At 45.5% G+C, this 20071-nt stretch overlaps 1 protein-coding gene across 2 annotated transcripts in view; it reads left to right on the top strand.

Annotated features, from left to right (window-relative positions):
- Positions 1-1173: 1173 nt before the first annotated feature.
- CYFIP2 (cytoplasmic FMR1 interacting protein 2) overlaps positions 1174-20071 on the top strand; it is a 116407-nt gene continuing 97509 nt past the window's right edge. Inside the window, exons 1-3 of one of the 2 annotated variants that reach the window (XM_045551279.1) lie at positions 1191-1271; positions 18377-18448; positions 18993-19127. In XM_045551279.1, coding sequence (XP_045407235.1) covers positions 19011-19127 — 117 coding nt within the window. In that variant the 5' untranslated portion in view covers positions 1191-1271; positions 18377-18448; positions 18993-19010. Of the gene's footprint in view, positions 1272-18376; positions 18449-18992; positions 19128-20071 lie in introns of both variants that reach the window. The other variant, XM_045551278.1, reaches the window with a different exon arrangement.

Below are 20071 nucleotides of genomic sequence, written 5' to 3'. Positions count from 1 at the left end.
TCCTCTGCTGAGACTTGGATAATATCGCTCCTCTATAAATAGCCCTTAATAGGGACAGCTGAGAGATTACGTATAAATTTTCGGGCCCTAGGTAATCATTTCAGAAAATTTCCCTTATAACAAGACTTTAATCCCTTATATCTATGTACGCCTCACAATGTCTCCCATGCTTTCAAATTATTTATGCTGGGAGGTAAGAGGTGCAACTACTATTGCCTACGATACAGATACTCGGTGGCCTGGAGCAGAGAGATGAAGTCACTTGCTTAGGTGTGTCAACGTGCCTCCTTTCAGGCTGGTTTGAAGGCGCACCAGGCTGTATCTCAATGAGAATTGTTTCTTTGAAGAGCCCTGAGTGGCAGATTAGCCTGGAAGAGAAAGGTGCCTGTCCTCTCTGTTCCTTTCTGGCCCCGGGCTTTGCCAGGAAGTGCTTCCTGACACCTTTTTGTCCATTGGGCAATTCTTTAGGAATGAAGTTGAGGCAGGCCACTGATAAAGAGAGGGCAGCTTCAGGGACTGTGCTCCAGGGAACTGAAAAGGAGTGGGAGAAATTATTGAGCAAAGCAGCAGCATGAGGGACCAGTCTCAATTAGTGGCAAGCCCCTAGCCCCAGCCCCCAGTTGTCCCTTCTGTCCCTGCACCCAGCTCCCTCCCCGCACAGAAGTGCTGGAACTGGACTTTGGCTGCGTTAATTTATGCCGTGTCTCCTGCTAGATGGTAAGCTCCAAGAGGGCCGGGATCCTGTGTTTTGTACGCCAGTGCATACCGAAGTCCCGGCACAGTGCTTGGAACAAAATGGGTGCTCAGTAAGGACTGGGCGGATAAATGAGCACTTGGGAAATGTGAGGCCGAGGAGCTCGAAGAGGGCCGGAGCTTCCGTCCTTCCGCCGCGGGCAGGTGTGGCTCCCCGGTGATGGAGGCGGTGGGGCAAGTCGTCCTCGCTTCTGCACCTCCCGAGCCGGGCGGCTTGCTGTCCCTAGGACCGCGGCCTGGGACCTGAGCGGCCCTCCGAGCCCAGGTGCACGTCGTCAGTGGGAAGGCCTCATGGGGGGGCGCACGGAGAGCCCCCGGCCGCAGCCATTTCCTGCTCTTTGTGTGACAGCGGCGGCGGCGAAGGGGCCGGGCACCGGGGCGGAGGAGGAGCCGCGGGGCGGGCGGCGGGCGGGGCGAGCGCGGGGCTGGCGGCGCGGAGCCGGGCAGAGCATCCTGCGCCCCGGCGCGGGGCACTGCCGTAGCCTCGGGCCCCTCCCCTGGACCCGCCGCAGACCCAGGTAAGCGGCGATCGCAGGCCTCGGCCCGGCGCGGGGACCACAATGCTGCCGGGGACGCGGATGCGGCCGTGAGGATGCGCGAGGGGCGAAGCTACTGTCCCCGGTCCCCGGCCCGCGGGGGACGCTCGGCGGCGCGCCCGGGCTAGCGCGGCCTGGAGGCCCCCGGAAGCCCCCAGAGGCCCGGCCTCCGGCTCCGGGCGGCCCCTGCTCCCCGCCGGCCCCCGGAGGCCCGGGCGGCGCGGGCACCTTGCGGAGGCCGGGCGCCGTGGCGGCTGCAGCTGCAGCAGGTGCGCGGCCCGGGCCGGAGCCGCGGGCCGGAGAGGAGGCGGTGCTAATCTCGGGGACCGGAGACACCTGCGGCGGCTGCGAGCCCGGCGGCGGCGGCGGCGACATCCCCGCGTCCAGGTACTGCAGAGCACAGGCCCCCGCCTCTGTCGCCGCGGCCACCGTCACCTCCCCCAGCGCCAGCAAAAGCCCGGAGCCGCCTGGGCCCGCCCGGCAGCGGTCGCCGGCACACAGCGCCCCGCGGGGAACGCGAGATGGGTGGGGCGAGGGACGCAGCGGCGATGTTTGGGGGTGGAGGGCTTTGATGACAGGGTTGGCACGTCTGACCCGCTTTGAAGCATTCTGGCCCACGCTAGCATCGCCCTCCCGGCTGGCTGGGGGCAGGGAGGAGGCGGGAGGAAGGGGATGAGTGGGCTGACTCCTGGGGGGAAAGGTTGTGTTTTCTTGAGCTCTGCAGAACCAGGAAGATGCCTCCCTCTCTGTTGTGGCTTCTGCTTTTCAGGACGGCCCTATCCTCCCGCCCCCAAGCACAGCCTACCTATGTCCAAAGGAAGAGATGGAGGTGCTCCCTGTTTGGGGATGGGGGCAGGTAGCACGGTCCGACAGCAGGATGGTTCTCTCTACCAAGACTCTGGCTGGAAAGGACACTGAATGCCTAGGTGCCCTCCCCAGCCCAGGGAATCTGACTCTGACCTTTGCCTGCCTACTTTCCCCAGCTCAGTGGAATCACTCACGGGGTTGATGAGCCATCAGCTGCCCTTCCAGCTAAGCCAGGAATGGAGCAAGGATCTTTTCATGCTAGCTTCTGGTTGCTCTCAGTGTGGGCTCGGACACTGGGGCAGTCCCGCAGGCACGATGGCCCAAACAGGAGAGTGTTGGTTCCCGTGTTCTCGTTTTCCACCTCCTGCCTGTGTCCGATTTAGGGCAGTGGGTCTCACCTTACTCTTGGGCACAGGCTGTGCCAGCAGCCCTGGGGCTCTCAGCTCTCGGAAGTCCATACCCGTCGGCAGGCTTGTGAAGGCCTGGAAGGTGGTTTTCTCCACCATAAGACCCCCTCTCTGTGGCCCTCCCTCAGGCCTCCCACCTCCACTTTCATTACAGGGCCCCACCCTTCCCCCATTCTCCAGTATCAAAATGGTTTTCAGGAAAGGAGCTAGTGAATGTGTTTATCTTGAAGAGCAGCTAAAATACAAAATGGGAATACAAAAGAATTTCCCATTGGATGCAGAGCAGGTGCTTTAGAAGTCACTTGAAAGGAAACAGGGGATGGAGGCATTTTTAATGGGAAGCAACAGAAATATTTGCTATCTCTAATGGTGGAATTTCAGATAGTGGGCTGGACGTGGGAGGGGAGCGCTGGGGAGCTCTTTTGGGGAACAGCCCCCTGAAATGACAATATCTAGCAGCTGACAGCTCTGTATTTGGCAAGGGCAGCTTTGGCCCTGAGGGCAGGAATACCATAAGGGTGTACACCTGTGTGTGTCTGTGTGTGTAATGGTCAGGGGTAACTGTCACTAAAAGGGGCATTTGTTGAGCACCCAGTGTCCACCTGTGGGATGTGACACACTTTTGCATAGAGTGTTACTCATTAGCACTGGCTGCCATCTGCCAGGGCAGTTATTAGGCCACAAGAAGAGTCATGTTGTTGCTTGCAAAGCCAGCGCCTCTAGCTAGTTCCGCACACTGAGCCTCTGGCTGGGGGCATTAGCTGCCTGCTCACTAAGCTGCTTTATTATATTTCCTGGCTAGTTTCGACCGGTTCTGTAGGCACCCAAGGCTGCCTTGTTCAGTCCCAGCTGGAAAATGAAAAGGGAAAAACTTGCTTTAGGCGTTAGGCCAAGAGTGGGGTATACAATCCAGTAGGGTTGGAGAGTTTGCCTCAAATCAAATCAAATCTTTCTCTGGCCCAGAGAAAGAAGGAGGCATGAATTTAAAAAACAGTAAAAGGCCCCAGGAGAACACTACATGTCCCTTCTGATAAATCGTACCTTCTCGGGTGTTGAGTGGGCCTCTGCTGCTGTCATTGACCAGAGAGCCAAATTGGGTGATGAATAGGCAACAAGCTAATTAACATTGGGAACGGCGTTCCTGGAACACAGTGCAGGGCTCCCGTCCCCACGTTTAGGGATCGGACTGTGCTCTCAAAGAGGCTTCTTTGGACCACTGCTGGCCCCAGGGGTCCACCAAGGGCTTCACAAAGTGGGCTTTTGTAGCCTTCGTGTGGCCACCATGACAATGAGTCTATTTCTTCACTGGCAAGTATTAATTATTCACTTGTAGTTGACGAATCCAGACATCAGTCACCTCATTGGAGTCTTTGTGAAAGGCCTTTGGTCTTGTCATTCTGCGGAGCGAAGCCATGTCTGGGGTCCAGAGGATGGCCCCTGCAGCAGTCATGGAGGTGGCGGGAGGGGCTGGCTCATGCGGCTGCCCCAAGAGACCAGCTGTGATGGGGGACAGGGAGCTGGAACATCTTCAGAGGATCTTTTATTAAGTGAAAGATGCGTGAAAGTGCCAAGCAGAGTGCTTAGCACGTAGTAAGTACTATTATATTTTTATTTATTGTTATAGTGTATTAATTACATAAGCATTAAGAATTTGGCTCATGTGTGCAGCCAGCCCTTAGCTCTCACCAACCCCTCTGCCTCCAGAGCTTTCCTCGATTTTGCTTTTGGGAGGGGAGCTGGTCTTTGGGACCAATCAACTGAGCCCCAGGTTTTCCTGCCAAAGGAAGCGAAAGGAAAGAATGATAACACATGGCGTCAGAGGGGTTTCAGGTGGGAAGTGCTCTTGAGTAGCAGCGGCAGGTGGGTAGAACCTGAGTAGGCCGTGAGAAGGGGGCGAGAATAGGCCGAGCAGAAGACTAGAGCCATCCTGGCGGTTCAACACGCAGAGCCGGGGGAGGACCTCTTCCTCTGTATATATTCAGCATTTTGCAACCCACCGAAGATGTTGAGGGCATGCTCTGCTTCCAAGGCAGACAGAGAAGTGCAGTGAACTTAGGTCACAGGATTTATCGTTGGCTTGCTGTGTGCCTTGAAACCAGCTGCAACCTCTCTGATTTTACAAACTGAGCCACGGAAAGCAGTCTGCTCAGCTTGTTACCTGCCTGGCGTCAGGGGAGTCCATGGATGAGATCATGTCTATTAATCCCAGTCTGAGAAGAGAAGGCCACGGAAATAGAGGAGGCTCCTGAATGTGTGGCTGTTTTGGGTAGGTGGCCTCCATTCCTGAAGGAACAGTTGATTAATTATATGTTGTGTGGCAGTTTAAGAAGACGAATCTGTGGTTTCTCTGTACCATGAAGCTAATGGGAAACTGAAAGGCACTCTGTGGTTCACAGATTTTTGTCAAGGCCCCTGCATGGCCTTATCTGCACAAAGACACTTCAGAATTCAGTCAGTTGGGTGGGGGATGCCTCCCAGGACGCAGAGTTTGGATATTGGCTTCCTAGTCGCGGCCGTTACGCCGAGGGCTGTGTGTGAGCTGCCATACTTCTTGGGCCTTGACCACAGGGGAGAAAATGAATTGGGTAAAAATTTTTTTTTTTTTTTTTGAGACAAAGTCTCACTCTGTTGCCCCAGCTAGAGTGCCGTGGCGTCAGCCTAGCTCACAGCAACCTCAGACTCCTGGGCTCAAGCAATCCTCCTGCCTCAGCCTCCAAAGTAGCTGGGACTACAGGCATGCGCCACTGTGCTTGGCTAATTTTTCTATATATATCTTTAGCTGTCCATATAATTTCTTTCTATTTTTAGTAGAGACGGGGTCTCGCTCTTGCTCAGGCTGGTCTCGAACTCCTCAGCACAAACGATCCTCCCGCCTCGGCCTCCCGGAGTGCTAGGATTACAGGCGTGAGCCACCGCAGGTACAAATTCTTGAAAGAGGTTGTTTAGGGAAGGCAGAGCTGGAGTTCAGGCAGAGTTTCTCACAGAGATCATTCTGGGCGAGTGGCATTTTGGTAGACTTACGGCAACTCCGAAACAGCACGATGAGAGGAACGTAAACAGGCGAGACACCCGAGAGACACCCAGCGATGACATCAGTAGGCCTTGTGACTGTGTGTTTACGTCATCGTTAGGTCCTTGTAGAGCAGCGGTTCTCAGACTTTCACCTTCTAGGTGGAACAGAGGGATGTTTAGTGTGTCCGTGTTTTCTCAGTAAGGTGGGAGGTGAGGCCCTCTGCAGCGAGTAAGTTAGGAAACTTCAGGAGACTTCCAGGGTTAGGAACAGCTGCCTCTGTGGGTGGAACAAGAAATCAGCTGAGGGTGAATGAGAGAATTGTCTGACTTCACTGAAGACCTGGCTGCAATCAAAGAGAATCTTCAGGACTGAGCCTCAGAGAAGACACTCAGTAACTCAGTGTTAGGTGAAGGATACCGAGAACTATCTGTGCTTTTAAAATGTGATGCTTGAAGGCTGATTTTGGTGACGTATGAATGGTGAGACAAGAATTCAAACTGGGGGTCAGCCCTCAGCCCCCAAATCTGTTACGTCTCCATATGGGAAAGAGAATTGAGGGCCCGCCTCTTATGGTTTCAGGTGGAAGCTGTATGGCAGAAGAATTTTCTAGAGAAGTCTCCTCAGATTCTTATAGTAATAAGGCTGACAGGTACGGGGCCTTAGAGAACCGTGATGTTTTAACTTCTTCCTCTTGTTTTAAACCAGAAGACATGTATTTTGGCCACTGGCTCATGCGTTCAACAAATCATTCCTGAAGTTTTAATCAAGTAATGCCTGGTATGTGCCTAGCTCTGTGCTGGTTGCTATGGGTCAAACCCAGAAAAGACGACTCTCCTGGCATCCTTGGTGATCCAGAGAATTAGCAAAACGAAAGTTTATAATGCAGTTGGAAATTGTGAACTCTAGACGGAGTGCTATGGGAAGTCAGAGAAATGAAAGTTATTGAGGGGTTTGGCGGGTCAAACCTTTGTGGAAGAGGCATATCTTGGCTTGGGCTTTGACAGATGGTAGGTAGGATTTGAGAAGAAGAAAGGACAGCCCACAAGGGAGTAGAGATAGTTTGAGCAAAGGCACAAAGCAAGAATGTCCTCACACAGGTTTCTGATGCCCCTGTACATCTTGGCCACAGTGGATGGTCCACATGGTCCTTAAAGTGGGGTCTTTAAGGCAGCCCTTTAGATGGACTGTCCCAGCTATAGTTATGGCCATTTGCTTTAGACTTGAAAGGGCCCTGAGAGAAGTTCGCGTCTAGTGATTCTCACCTGGTTGGTTTTCTTGTTGTTTAGTACACATAATAGACGGTATTGACAAGCTCAACACATCACACCCTGCAGCCACACCTTTGGCTCCACCCCATTGGTGGACAGGCAAGATATTATGGGGGAACCTTGAACCCTGGCCTCACAAATAATCCAAAGTACTTGTTTGCAAACCTCAGTGTTTAAACCGTTATTACCAGAAAGTACCTACGACAAACTTCACAATGAAGGTTTTGCCATCACAGTTGAGAGAGAACCATTGCCAGGCCAACCTCCCTATTTGACAGAAAGAGAAATTTACCCCTTTAAAGTGAGTGAAAATGTGATTTAGGGGTCTCAGTCTTCAGACTGAGCCATGTTCAAATTGCAGTTTCACACTGATGAAGCAGAGGCCTGCATGTTCCGATCTGATGGCCAAACCAGAAGTCTCGCTCTGTGTCTCCATAGCAGGTGCGGTGGCTTCCCTTTCTGAGTTTTAGCAGGTGCCTCTGAGGGGCAGCTCCTCTCTCGGGGTTACAAGTCACTTTGCTGTCCCTCATGTGATGGCCTGTCAGGGCCCCAACAGGAGCGAATCAGCAGGCCACCTTGGGTGGCAGGGCCTTCCGTCCTGCGAGGATGAGGGCCTACCCCTGAGCTGCTAGTGTCTGGTTGGTTTCACCGGAAAGGCCTCTCAACCCTGACAACACAGGAAGCACCTGAGTAAAACGGCAAATGAAGTGGCCAGGCCCTGAGCCCCACCAAGATCTTTTTCTCTGCCTCTCCATAAACAACCAGGAGGGTAGGCCTTCTCTGGAGGCTCAAGTTGAGGCTGACTTGGACTTCTCTGCTCTGACCTCAGGTCCCCTGGGTGGAGAGAAGCTGCAGGTGACAGGGCCTCTGGTCCCAGAAGACAGGCAGTAAGGGACTTAAACAGTAAAGACTGCCTTGCCAGTCAGTGCCGTGTACCAGCCAGCTGTCTGAGCTGCTAGAGAGAAGGCCTGGGGTTGTTGTCTTTTGAGGTAAATTATTAAACTTTGATCAAAGCAATACATGCACACGCTTTTTAAAAAAGCAAGTAGCATTGAAAGACTCAATAAAAAAACCACCACCCAGTGCCCACCTTCCCTAGAGGCTGCCTCTTTCAACTCGCCGTTTCTTCCAGTAGCTGCCTTCAGGTCGCTAAGCGATATGCTTGCACTGCTGTTTCTCGATTCATCTATTCTGCACATTGTCTGTTTACTTCCTGCTGTGATGGATGACGATTTCTTACACCATCCGCCTCACTCCCCTGCCCCCATCTCCCGATTTAGGAAGAGCTCTGTTTTATCCTGAATCCTTTTTAAAGCATCTGCATTATTAAGATGTGTAAATGATGATCACAGGAGGGCCAAGTCATGTCCTGTGATTGTATTTCCTTTCTTGTATGGCTTTTCGTCTTGTTGCAGAATTAGAGCTCTTTCTTTCTTTCTTTCTAATATTTGTCTTTTTCTTTCAAGCTCTGTCTTAGCAGTTATTGTACTGTGTTCCCTTGTCTTCTCAGGAAATTGCATTGCTAGCCCCAGCTCTGTCCCTAACCAGCCAAGTGACCATGCACAAGTCCCTTCTCTTCTCCAGGCTTCGATTTCCTCGTCAATGGGAGCAGAGCCTAGACTCCCTTCTTGTTCTCATTCTAAACCTCAAAGCCCATAACCCCACCCACCTCAAAGTGTTTTATCATCAAAGAAGACTTTTCTGCAGGGTGGGGCAGTCCCAGGACCTGACAGATGGCAGCAAAACGAAAACAGGCATGGGAGGGACCAAGCAGGCTAGTTTGGGCCCCGCCACAGGGTGGTTCGTTTCACCCCTGCAGTTTACAGGGCCACTCAGTGGGGCAGCGTCAGTGTATCTGTGGCTCTCTGTTTCTCTCCACTGTCCCCTGTTGATTTTTGCTCTCCACAGCCTCTGTTTGTAGGGGAGGCATCATAATCCCCAAACTCCCCCAGCTCCTCCTCCACCTCCACCTCTCTTTGTACCCCTCCTGCTTATGTTATACCCCAAATTTCCCAGAAGTTATAAAAATACTAACATTTTCTGACAATAGCTTTATTGAGATACAGTTCACGTACTATACAATTCTATTTTAAACATACAGTTAGTGATTTTTAGTATGTTTGCAGAGATGTGCAACCGTAATCACAGTTGGTTTTAGAGCACCCCAGAAAGAAACCTCATGCCCTTTCGCGGTACCACCTGTTTCCTCCAACCCCCACCAGCCCTAGGCAGCCACTGATCTACTTTATATCTCCATAGAGTTGCCTATTCTGGACATGTTGTGTAAATGGAATATTACAATATGGGAACCAGTTTCTTTCACTTAGTATAATATTTTCAAGGTTTTCTATGTTGTAGCAAGTATCAGTACTTCATTCCTTTTTATGGCTGAGTAATAGTCCAGTGTGTGAATATACCACATTTTATTGATCAGTTGATGGACATTTGAGTTATTCCACTTTTTGACTATTACAAATAATGCTGCTATGAACATCCATGTACAAGTTTTTGTGTGCCCATTTCTCTTTGGGTTATACCTAGAAATAGAGTTGCTGGGTCATATGGTAACTCTATGCTTAAAAATTTGAGGGACTGCCAGTCTTTTTTCCAACATTGCTGCACCATTTTGCATTCCCACTAGCAATGGTATTTCTAATTTCTCCACATCTTCGCCAATGCTTGTGATTGTCAGTCCTTTTTATTATAGCCATCCTAAAGGGTGTAAAGTGGTATCATGTAGTTTTTCCCTGATGACTAAAATTACTAATCTTTTCATGTGCTTATTGGCTATCTGTGTATCTTCTTTGGAGAAAAGTCTCTTCAGATCCTTTGCCTATTTTTAAAATTGGGTAATTTGTCTTTTTATTATTGAGTTTTAAGAATTCTTTATTCCACATACTTAGCATATATATATGATTTGATATGAAAATGTTTTCTTCCATTTTGTAGATTGTCTTTCACTTTCTTAATGGTGTCCTTTGAAGCATGAAAGTTTTTAATTTTGATGATATCTGGTTTGTTTTTTATTTTGTTGGTATTTTTGGTGTTATTACATAATTAAAGAGGTCACAAAGATTGACTCCTGTGTTTTCTTCTAGGAGTTTTATAGTTTTAGTTCTTACAAAAATCTTTGATCCATTTTGAGTTAATGTGTTATATGGTATGAGGTAAGGGTTCAACTTTGTTCTTTTGCATGAGGCTGTCCAGTTGTCCCAGCACTGTTTGTTGAAAAAAGTATTCTTTCTCCATTGAATTTTCTTGGTACTCTTGTAAATAATCAATTGACCATAAATGTGAGGGTTTATTTCTAGATTCTAAGTTCTGTTTCATTGATCTATTGTTGTTTATTGTCTGCCTTCATGCCAGCACCATACTGTTTTGATTACTGTAACTTTGTAGTAAGTGTTGAAATCAGAAAGTGTGAATCCTCCAATTTTGTTTTTTTCTCCCCCCCTCAAGATTTATTTGGCTGTCCTAGGTGGGTACCTTGAATTTCCATATGAATTTTAGAATCAACTTCTCAATTTCTGCAAGAAGCCAGCTGAGATTTTGGTAGAGATTGTGTTAAATCTGTAGATCAATTTGGGGAGCATTGCCACCTTAATAGTATGTCTTCCAGTCTATAAACATGGGATATCTTTTCATTTATTTAGGTCTTCTTTAATTTTTTTAAACAATTGTTTTATAGTTTATGTAGTATATGTTTTGTACTTATTTTGTTAAATTTGTTCCTAAAGTATTGTATTCTTTTTGATGCTATTATAAATAGAATTGTTTCCCTAATTTCCTTTTCAGATTGTGCATTGCTAGTGTATAGAGATACAACTGGTTTTTGTACATTGATATTGTATCCTGCAAACTTGCTGAACTTGTTCAGAATTTTAATAGTTTTTTGGTGGAATTTTTGAAGGATTTTCTACATGTAAGATTATGTCATCCCCAAATAGAAATAGTTTTACTTCTTCCTTTCTGATCTCATTGCTTTTATTTAATTTTCTTGCCTAATTACCTTGGCTAGAATCTCCAGTACAATGTTGAATGGCAATGGCGAGAGCAGACTTTGTCCTGTTCCTGATCTGAGGAGGAAAGCATTCAGTCTTTCACCATTTAGTCTGAGTTAGCAAGGGTTTTTTGCAGCCACTCTTTATCAGGTTGAGGATGTTCTCTATTTCTAGTTTTTTAAGTGTCCTTATCATGAACGGGTGTGAGATTTTGTCAAATGCATTTTCTGTGTGTATTGAGATGATCGTGTGGTTTCTGTCCTTTCTTCTATTGATATGGCTTATTAATTTTGTGATGTTAATGTTAAGCCAGTCTTATATTCCAGGGATAAATCTCACTTGGTCGTGGTGTATAAGCCTTTTTACATGTTGCTGGATACAGTTTTGCCAGGACACTAACTTTTATTAAGTACTTTCGACCTATTAAACCATTTACATGGATTAACTCGTTTGGTTTTCAAAGCCTATGTGATAGGAACTATTTTTATACCTCATATCAAAGATAAGGAAAGTGATGCTCACTCAGGTAGATTATGTAACGTACTCATGATCACACAGCCAGGTATTAGCAGAGTCAAGATTCTAACCCAATCCATCCAGTTCACCACTACATTAAAACGCCTCTCGTATGCTTATCAGTGGTGGGCATGAGAGAATTTTCAGATGTACTCAGACCTGTGCTTGTTTTCATTACTTTTATTTTTTATGATTCCCCTCTGTTTATGGCAAGTGATACTGGCTTTCTGTTTGTGATTGTGACATAAAGCTTCCTTCTAAAGTATGTTGATAAAGTGGCAAAAAAAGAGTTTCCTTAGAAAAAATTATTAAGTAAATAATTATACTGGAAGTTTACAGATAGACTGTATATTCCATTCTGATTTAAGTTTTTGTTTGTTTGTTTGTTTTTAGGTTTTTTTTTGTTTGTTTTTTGAGACAGAGTCTCACTCTGTTGCCCAGGCTAGAGTGCCGTGGCATCAGCCTAGCTCACAGCAACCTCAAACTCCTGGGCTCAAGCAATCCTACTGCCTCAGCCTCCCGAGTAGCTGGGATTGCAGGCATGTGCCACCATGCCCGGCTAATTTTTTCTATATATTTTTTTAGTTGTCCATATAATTTCTTTCTATTTTTAGTAGAGATGAGGTCTCGCTCTTGCTCAGGCTGGTCTCGAACTCCTGACCTCGAGCAATCCTCCTGCCTCGGCTTCCCAGAGTGCTAGGATTACAGGCGTGAGCCACCAGGGGCGCCCGGCCTCCATTCTGATTTAAATTATCTATGTTATTAATAGTGAAGGAGAAGGAGCGGGAAAACTAGAAATGAAGACATGGCCAACTTCAGGTCATCTGATTTCTCCTACGTTGTCAGGAGATTCAGGTATATTCATGCATTCTTTCATTTGCTACTTCCCCAGTGCCTAATGTGTTTATGGCACTGTGCCAAGGGCATTGAGGTTTTCAGTGATGCATAAGAAAATTGTCCCTGACCTTGAGAGCTCCCTGGGTCTACTCTAGGGAGGGCATATATGTTTTATTTCAGGAGCAAACCCAGATTGATCGCTAGTGTCTGCCTGGAGCTCAGTATTTCATGAGAAGGATTGCGAGGCTGGCTGTGGACTCAGTGTGACATAGAGTCATTATCAATTAGCAATGTCTGCCCTGGCATGGGAGGAGAAGTAGCAGTACTTGGGTACTGAGGCAGAAAACATCGGAAAAGAGGTACACGTGTCGTAGAGAGGAAAGACCTTGAAGGATGGATGAAAATAGCACATGCAATATTAGGAAAGAGACTTTATTTCTTAGTTCCCCATTTATAAAATATTAAAGCATGTAACTTTAAGTACTCAGACATTAAATGTGGCAGCCATTTTGATGGAGTTCTTTATAAAATATAAATGGTTTTTTGGCATTTATGTTTCTTCTCTCCCTTCACTTTTTTACAAACCTACCATCTTGGACCTAGTGTACCTTTCTTGATGTCTTGGGCTCCCTGGTCATCCACTCATTGAACAGATCTTTACTGAGTTATAAATGCATGCTCAGCATAGAAACTGGGTGTGAGTCAGGCACAGTGCTTGCCCTCAAGGAGCTTATAGTATAGGGCAGCAGAGAAAACACGATAAATCGCGTGATAAAGTATTATAGATGCTACGAAAGAAGGAACACCATATGTTCAGTGAGGACCAACAGAAAGTGGATTCAGGTAGGGCTTGGCATCAGAAAGAATTCTTAAAGAGTTCATCATTTTCTTAGGTCTCTTCCAGCTCTAGGATCATTTTGGAGGCATATGAAGTGTTTGTGTTGGGGTTCTGTTCTGTACCATGATGTCGGTGATATTTCTACGGGCTATTGAGCTATGTAGAGCTCTTGCTTCTACACTCGGGGACCCTGATTCCTGGACCTATATGGCTCTTCTCTCCATCTCATATAGCTCTGTCTCTCTCCACTGTTAGGCCTGCCGCTCTCAGCATCTAGGCGGCTCCTAACCTGTGGCTTTATTTTACAGACTGGTACAGGTAATACCTTAAAAGTGGCTTCAAGTGGCTAAGGTGGGGTTTGAAGCTACAGGGTCTGACTGTTGGATAAGTGGATCATTCCTATAAAACTTTTCACTCCCAGCCTGTTCAGTACAAGCTGCATGGCCCATTTTGGTGCACTCTCTGGAATTCTTTTAAGATAAACACAAACAGTCATGTTCCTGCTTGGCTCCCACACCTGTGAAGAAGCTGGCTTCAATGAGTGAAGGGCGGTCGGCTCCACGGGAGACCCTGTGACCTGTGGAGTCACACTGGGTCACAGCAAACTTCACTTCCCACACAATCTCCAAACACAGCCGGCTCACACCCATGATGGAACAGCAGGCTATGATCCAGATTCCTTCTTTGGATTTTTCCTTGCTTAGTCAGATGCCACCCTAAATACTGTCATGCCTCACTTAATGACAGGGAGATGTGCTAAGAAATGCGTCTTTAGGCGATTTCTCATAGAGAACGTCGTAGGGTGTGCTCACACAAGCCTAGATGGTATAGCCTCTACACACCCAGGCTATCTGGTATAGCATATTGCTCCTGGGCAGCAAACCTGTATACAATGTTTCTGTGCTGAATACTGTAGGCAGTTGTAACACAGTGGTAATATGGTATTATACTCTTATGGGACCACATGCAGTCTGTTGTTAACCAAAATGTCATTACGCCACACATGGCTGAAATTTTTTTAATAGGAACAATCTAAGCCTCCCTTTTATTTTTATATTTATATATCTATTTACATAATATTTTCTTTGTCTATATAAATATACATGTATATGTATGTGTGTGTGGATATTGTATGTGTGTACATATGTGTATATAGCCTCTAGCTACAAAGCTGTACACACAGGGGAAAATAGTTCTTGGCCTCTTGTTCATGAAACCCAAAGGTGATAGTTACCGAATCTTTCTAGCTTGGTGGAGTCTTGTTCTTCTTGAGGAAGGAAAAGGCAGTCAAACTAGAAAAAAAAAGTGCTTGGCACCTTTCAAAAGGTAGAAAAACAGGTGTGGTCTGAAAGAAATGGCACAGAACTGGGAGTCGAGCTATCCCGTTTCTGCGCTACCTCTGCCACTAGCTGACCATGTGACCTTGAATGAAAGCATTTACTTCTCTGTAACACAGTGTCCTTCTCAGAACAACAGCAAAAATAGCAAGTGCATGCTCAAATTTGCCGGATAGCTATGATTGAGAAAATCAATGTGAAAGATCTATAGAATTGGGATATTAGTGCAATAATATCCTATAATAATAATAATGCTGTCCCTTTTTTGTAGGAGAATTGTTGCAATGTTTAATTCATCCATGCTATTAAAAACAGGCTATGGACTAGCTGATGTTAAACAAAATTATAGGAGAGGCCATTGGGCTGAGCTCCTGCACTAGGCCCCAACAGACCAGACCAAACCAAAATGGAGCCACTCATACTAAATGCCTCATAATCAAATTGAAACTTTAAGGAAGCAGATAGATTCCCAAACAGGATAGTTCTTTCTGAAAATAAGATTCAAGTCTACCTGAGTCGGCAGAATAAGGAAGTCCCCTCTGCTTTAATCCTTACAAAAAGCAGATGTTAACCAATTAGCATTTTTCCCCTGTTGTTTTATTTCCTTGCTCCCACCTTACCAAACCCACTTTCTTGCTATCGCCCAATGGGAGCCTTCATTCTATTTTGTGGAATAGCAGCTGCCCAATTCATCAATCGACAATAAAAGCCAATTAGATCTACATGTTTTTGTAATGTTGCCTTTTGACACTAACATTTCCTGAATGCTTATTCTTTGTTGGCTACTGTGTTATGTATTCCACATATTGTAAAGTTATGTAATCCTCAGAAGAAATCACTGAGGACAGGCGCTATTATAAATTATCACCTGTTTAAAGATGAGTTCAGAGTGGTTAAGTAACATGCGGTGGTTATATAAGTGGTAAGTGACAGATAACAGATTTGAACCCAAACACAAGTTTACCCCCTGTACTAGCCTAGTATTCTACTTCAGTAAAAATATCTTACTTTTTCATTTTCTTTCCAGAAAGTCAAACAAACAGAAAATGACCATGTGAATCTTCTGCTTACGGAATAGCAGGGTTCAGGGTGTGGGTGTCAGAACCCACATTCCCAAAACCAGGTTCTGCTGGCACCAGTCCTGCATTTGTGGAGCCGATTGCCCTCTTGCTTGGGGTCTGCCAAGTCAGCACAGCCTGCCAGCCCCTAAAGCCTTTCTACGCAGCAAATTGCCCGTGAGCCCAATGTTATTACTGCTGTCAGTGAAGCCAGGCCACTGACTTTGAGTTTGTTATAAAGACGCAGAATTTAAATCTGCCATTAATGCCCCACACTGACAAGTTGCAGCTGTGTTTGGTAAATGATTCTCCCAGAACACTGTTAACTTTAAAATATTTTCTTAATTTCTCTTCCAAAATGAAAAAAAAATGGTCACATGTTCATAGACTGAATTATTTTCATCTGGAAGATTGCATAACAGGCAGCAACTCAGGCAGAAAAGAAGTACGTACTTATTTTCATGTATACCTCCGTTCACATTTCCAGAACATGTTTTCCTTCTGATTGACGGTGGATTTGGCAGAGACTTCTAGCACTTGAACTAAAAATCTCTGATTTCCTTCTCCCTTAGGCAGTGAATGATCTACAAACGCTCACAGAAATCCATTAGAGAAGCTGTATTTGCAAGAAGAAAAGAAAGATTGCATTAATGTAAACAAAGTCTCTTAATGTATTGACTTTGTAGGTTGTTCACTTATTAATTCTCTTCAAGGGAAGTGAAGGGGTACTATTGTGTTAAAGGGGAAAACCTTAAGGGTTATTTTGGCAAATGAGTATTTTTAAGTTTGAGAAGCCCAGAAGAAACCCAGTTATAGGAAAAAGAAGAGAAGTTGGATAAGAGCTGGGAGCATATAAACTGATCTCCAGGGGGTTTTATGGAAAATTTTAAACATATATAAAATTCGGAAAAAGATACAGTAAATCCCTATGTATTCATCACACACCATCAACAATTATTAACTCATGGCTGATTTTCTTTCATCTATTATTCACTCCTCTCCCATCTAATATTATTTAGAAGCAAACTCCTACACTGTGTTATCCATATTTTGGTAAATACTTCTAGAAGATAAGGACTCTCTTAAAAACGTAACCTTGATATCATCACACCTAAAAAAATACCCCCACTATTTTCTTAATACTATCAAATATCCAATCAGTATTAATTTTCCAATAAATGTTATAATTTTATTTTCATGGTGGTTTGTTCAAAATAGAACACGTGATAGTGTGTGTTAGGTCTCTTTAAAATCTACAGCTTCTCCCTCCATTTTTTTTTTTCCTTGTCATATATTTGTTGAAGACACTGAGTCATTTGTCCAGCAGAGTTTGTCGTAGATTATATTTTACTGATTGTGTCATTGGGGTGTTTTATATCATGTTCTTCTGCCTTCTGTATTTCCTTTGCGTTGGCATCAAAGGCCTGATTAGATTCAGGTGCTTTGTTTTGAGCCCAGCAGCCTTCAGAGGAGATGGTGTGTTTTTTCTATCAGGAGGCACATAATATCTGAGCCTCTGTTTGCTCATCTATAAAATGGGAATAATCATAGTACCAACCTTTGCAGGGTAGATGCAAGATTAAAATAGTCAAGTGCTCTGCACAGTGTCTGACACAGAGCAAGGGCTAAAGAAACAATAATTTCGTCATTATTGTTTGAGCTAATGAAGAGAATTCTTAAGGCTTTGGAGGTTGTAGACCATTATGCCCAGTAAAAACAATTAACTCCTCCTATAAAATGGACTTAATGTAAGGAAGAAGACAGTCTTTTTTTTATGGATTGGCAAGTGGTTTTGCTGTAGAACTTAATGCCACGCTGCTTAGGTGTGGAGGGGACCTGAAACCACCCTGGAAGGCCAGGCTTCTGCAGAGGACAAAGGGGGACATTACTTCCGAGCTCCATGTGCCCTCATTGAATGTGGCCTTCGCTGTTGCCCTAGAACATGACGTGACGGGAAGGTGTGTTTGACAACTCGGTGAACTGGGAATCTAGTTAGCTGCTCAGCCGTGGAAGCTCAGCCCTGATCTGCCCTCCCAACCTTGGGTCCAAAGGAGATGTTAGTGTAGGGACAGCGTGACCTCCTGACCTCTGCAGCTGTTTCAGCCCTTTGCAGCCCCTGGACCAAAGTCTCATGTCCATGGTCCTTTTCCTCCCTGACATCCATGTTTCCTAAACAGCAAGGCAAACTCACTGACGTTCACAGGAGAAATTCCAGCCCTCATGCCGTTTCACACCTCCCTGGGATTGGAGCTGGGGAGGGAGGGGTTCTTGGACCAAGTACGGTGGCCCTTCTCTTTGTGTCCTTATTCGTGTGTATTTAAGGGTTGGCTTTATTATCATTAATCTTTTTATAAAACTCAGTTTTTAGGTTTTTTTGTTCACCTCTACTGTTTGTGTTTTATTTTGCTTGCCTTTGGGTTTTTTTTTTCCTGCATTATTTCTGCTTCTGTAATTATCAATCCTTCTACTCTCATTTCTCTGGGTTGATTTTCATTCTCAAGATTTCTGAATGGAACATTAAGTTCATTTAGTTCCACTTTTCTTATTTTCTACTAAATGCATTTGAGACATTTATTAGTGTTCTCTACCTTTCAGTCCTAAATATTATATCATTTCTATTTGAATTCCTCTTTAGCTATGAATAACCTTAAATGTGTTTTATAAATTTTCAAAGGGATGCGACTTTTTTTTGCTATCATTTGCATTATTGATTTCTAATTTCATTGCATTGTTATCAATGAATGTGACTTCTAGGCTGTCATTTTTGGAGGAAACTTATGGGAACCTGATTGATAGCCTAAATCATAATTAGTTTTCAATCAGTGTTTCATGTATGTTTGAGGGGAAAAAATAAGCACTCTGTTTGCTGGATGCTGAGTTCTTAAAATTGCAATTAGCTGGAGTTGGGCAACTGCGCTGTTCAGATCCTCATCAGCTTCACCGTCAAAGTTACCATCGAAGCAGTGCGCTCTGCCAGTGTCTAAGACACAAAAATGTCCATTTAGGGTTGACTTGTTTGGCTTACAAAACAGACCCAGGCCAAAGAAGATGATGGCTCTTCCATCTTTGCAAGCAAGGTTGGTTTGCAGGACTTCAGTTCTTTTAGTCCCAACTCAATTAGCCTAAAATCCTAGGCTGTGGTTTCCTGTCAATTATCATAGCTGTCACGACCACGGATAGTTGTGTTCTGCAATAATTTCAGAATGGAACTCATAAATATCCTTCTCATGAACAAAAGGTGAGGGGGCTCACCGTGACCCGTGTCCTAGCTCCCAGCATTCCTTGAGGCCCTTTCCGTTGGTCGTGTGGGCACTTCTCTGAGCCTTGTTTTTCCTTCAGTGATGTGGATGGAGTGCCACCCTCCGTGGTGACCACAGAGGGTTATGGGGAGGGTCAGCCAAGATCATAGACACGAACGACCTTTGTTAGCTGAAAAAAGATCCTCAAATATAAAAGGCACAGGTAGAGTGCACCTTGTCAAGAAGTGGCGGGGGAAGTGTTCTCAATGTTTCTTAACCTATTTTATTCTCCAAAAGGAACCTGAACATGGTGAGGTTGGGAGAAATGTTTGGAGGCCCCTGAAATTCTCCATGGTCCTTCTCTTCCTTTCCCACGGTGCAGAATACAGAAACTGCAGCCATGACCACGCACGTCACCCTGGAAGATGCCCTGTCCAACGTGGACCTGCTCGAAGAGCTGCCCCTCCCTGACCAGCAGCCATGCATCGAGCCTCCGCCCTCCTCCATCATGTACCAGGTAACAAGTAGCAGATAGCTCCAGGGGGGCCAGGAACCCTGGGGATCCCCTAAGAAGGTTTGCCCTGAGGCAGAGGGAAGAGGAGAGTCTGCATCTAGAAGGTGAAGGGTCATGAGCTGATAGAGTCCCCTTGTGCGCTCGTGGAGCCGAGAGTTAGGAATAGATTAGCTAGTGAGTGTGCACCAGGACTGTTTCCCTCCCCCAGGGAAGTCTTGTTGATCTGCTCTAACCCCAGATACCTTCCTGGCTGTTCTGGCTGCTGTACCAACCAACGTTTTGGCAGCTCTGACCTCATGAATTAAATATTGCAATTTAAAAACCCCTAGAGCCTGCCTGGGTAATTACTTTTCCTTCATGTATGTGAAAAGGGCTCGACAACTCCCCATAGCAGCTAATGGCTCAAGGAAGCTGGTCACAGTTGTTTGCTTTTGCCTAAGAGAGTAGAGCTTGTGATAAACCACTATCAGATTGTTCAAAACCATGATCCATCCGGGCGTGGGGGGTGGGGGGTGTCCATGCAGCTGGAGTCAACCTTGCAAATAGTCCCTTGTCTGGTTGTGCCAGGCCAGATGCCACATTAAAAAAGGATACGTTAATTTGAAATTTTTAGCTGTATTTGACTTTTTGAAAGTTCTTGGACTGCTAAAGGAGAGTAAATATAAATGCATAATATATTTTTAATTTCATTAAGTGGTTAGATTTATTAAGCACATACTTGAAGGTTCAACTCATAAGCTTGGTTTTCACATCTTCTAACCAAAATTAAATTTTTAATCATGTAATTATCTTTTTAGTACAGGCAATACTAAAAAGTATAACAGAAGTTTCCCTATAACTATGGCTATGTATATATTAATATCTTTTTACCAAATATACATATATGTGTTTTTACCAAAAGATAAATCCATATATATGTATATATATGGCTGTATGAGTTGGCTTTT

The sequence above is a fragment of the Lemur catta genome, chromosome 5 (assembly GCF_020740605.2).
Source record: "Lemur catta isolate mLemCat1 chromosome 5, mLemCat1.pri, whole genome shotgun sequence".
Classification (NCBI taxonomy): Eukaryota; Metazoa; Chordata; class Mammalia; order Primates; family Lemuridae; genus Lemur; species Lemur catta.
This window is presented reverse-complemented; position numbering and strand designations above follow the sequence as displayed.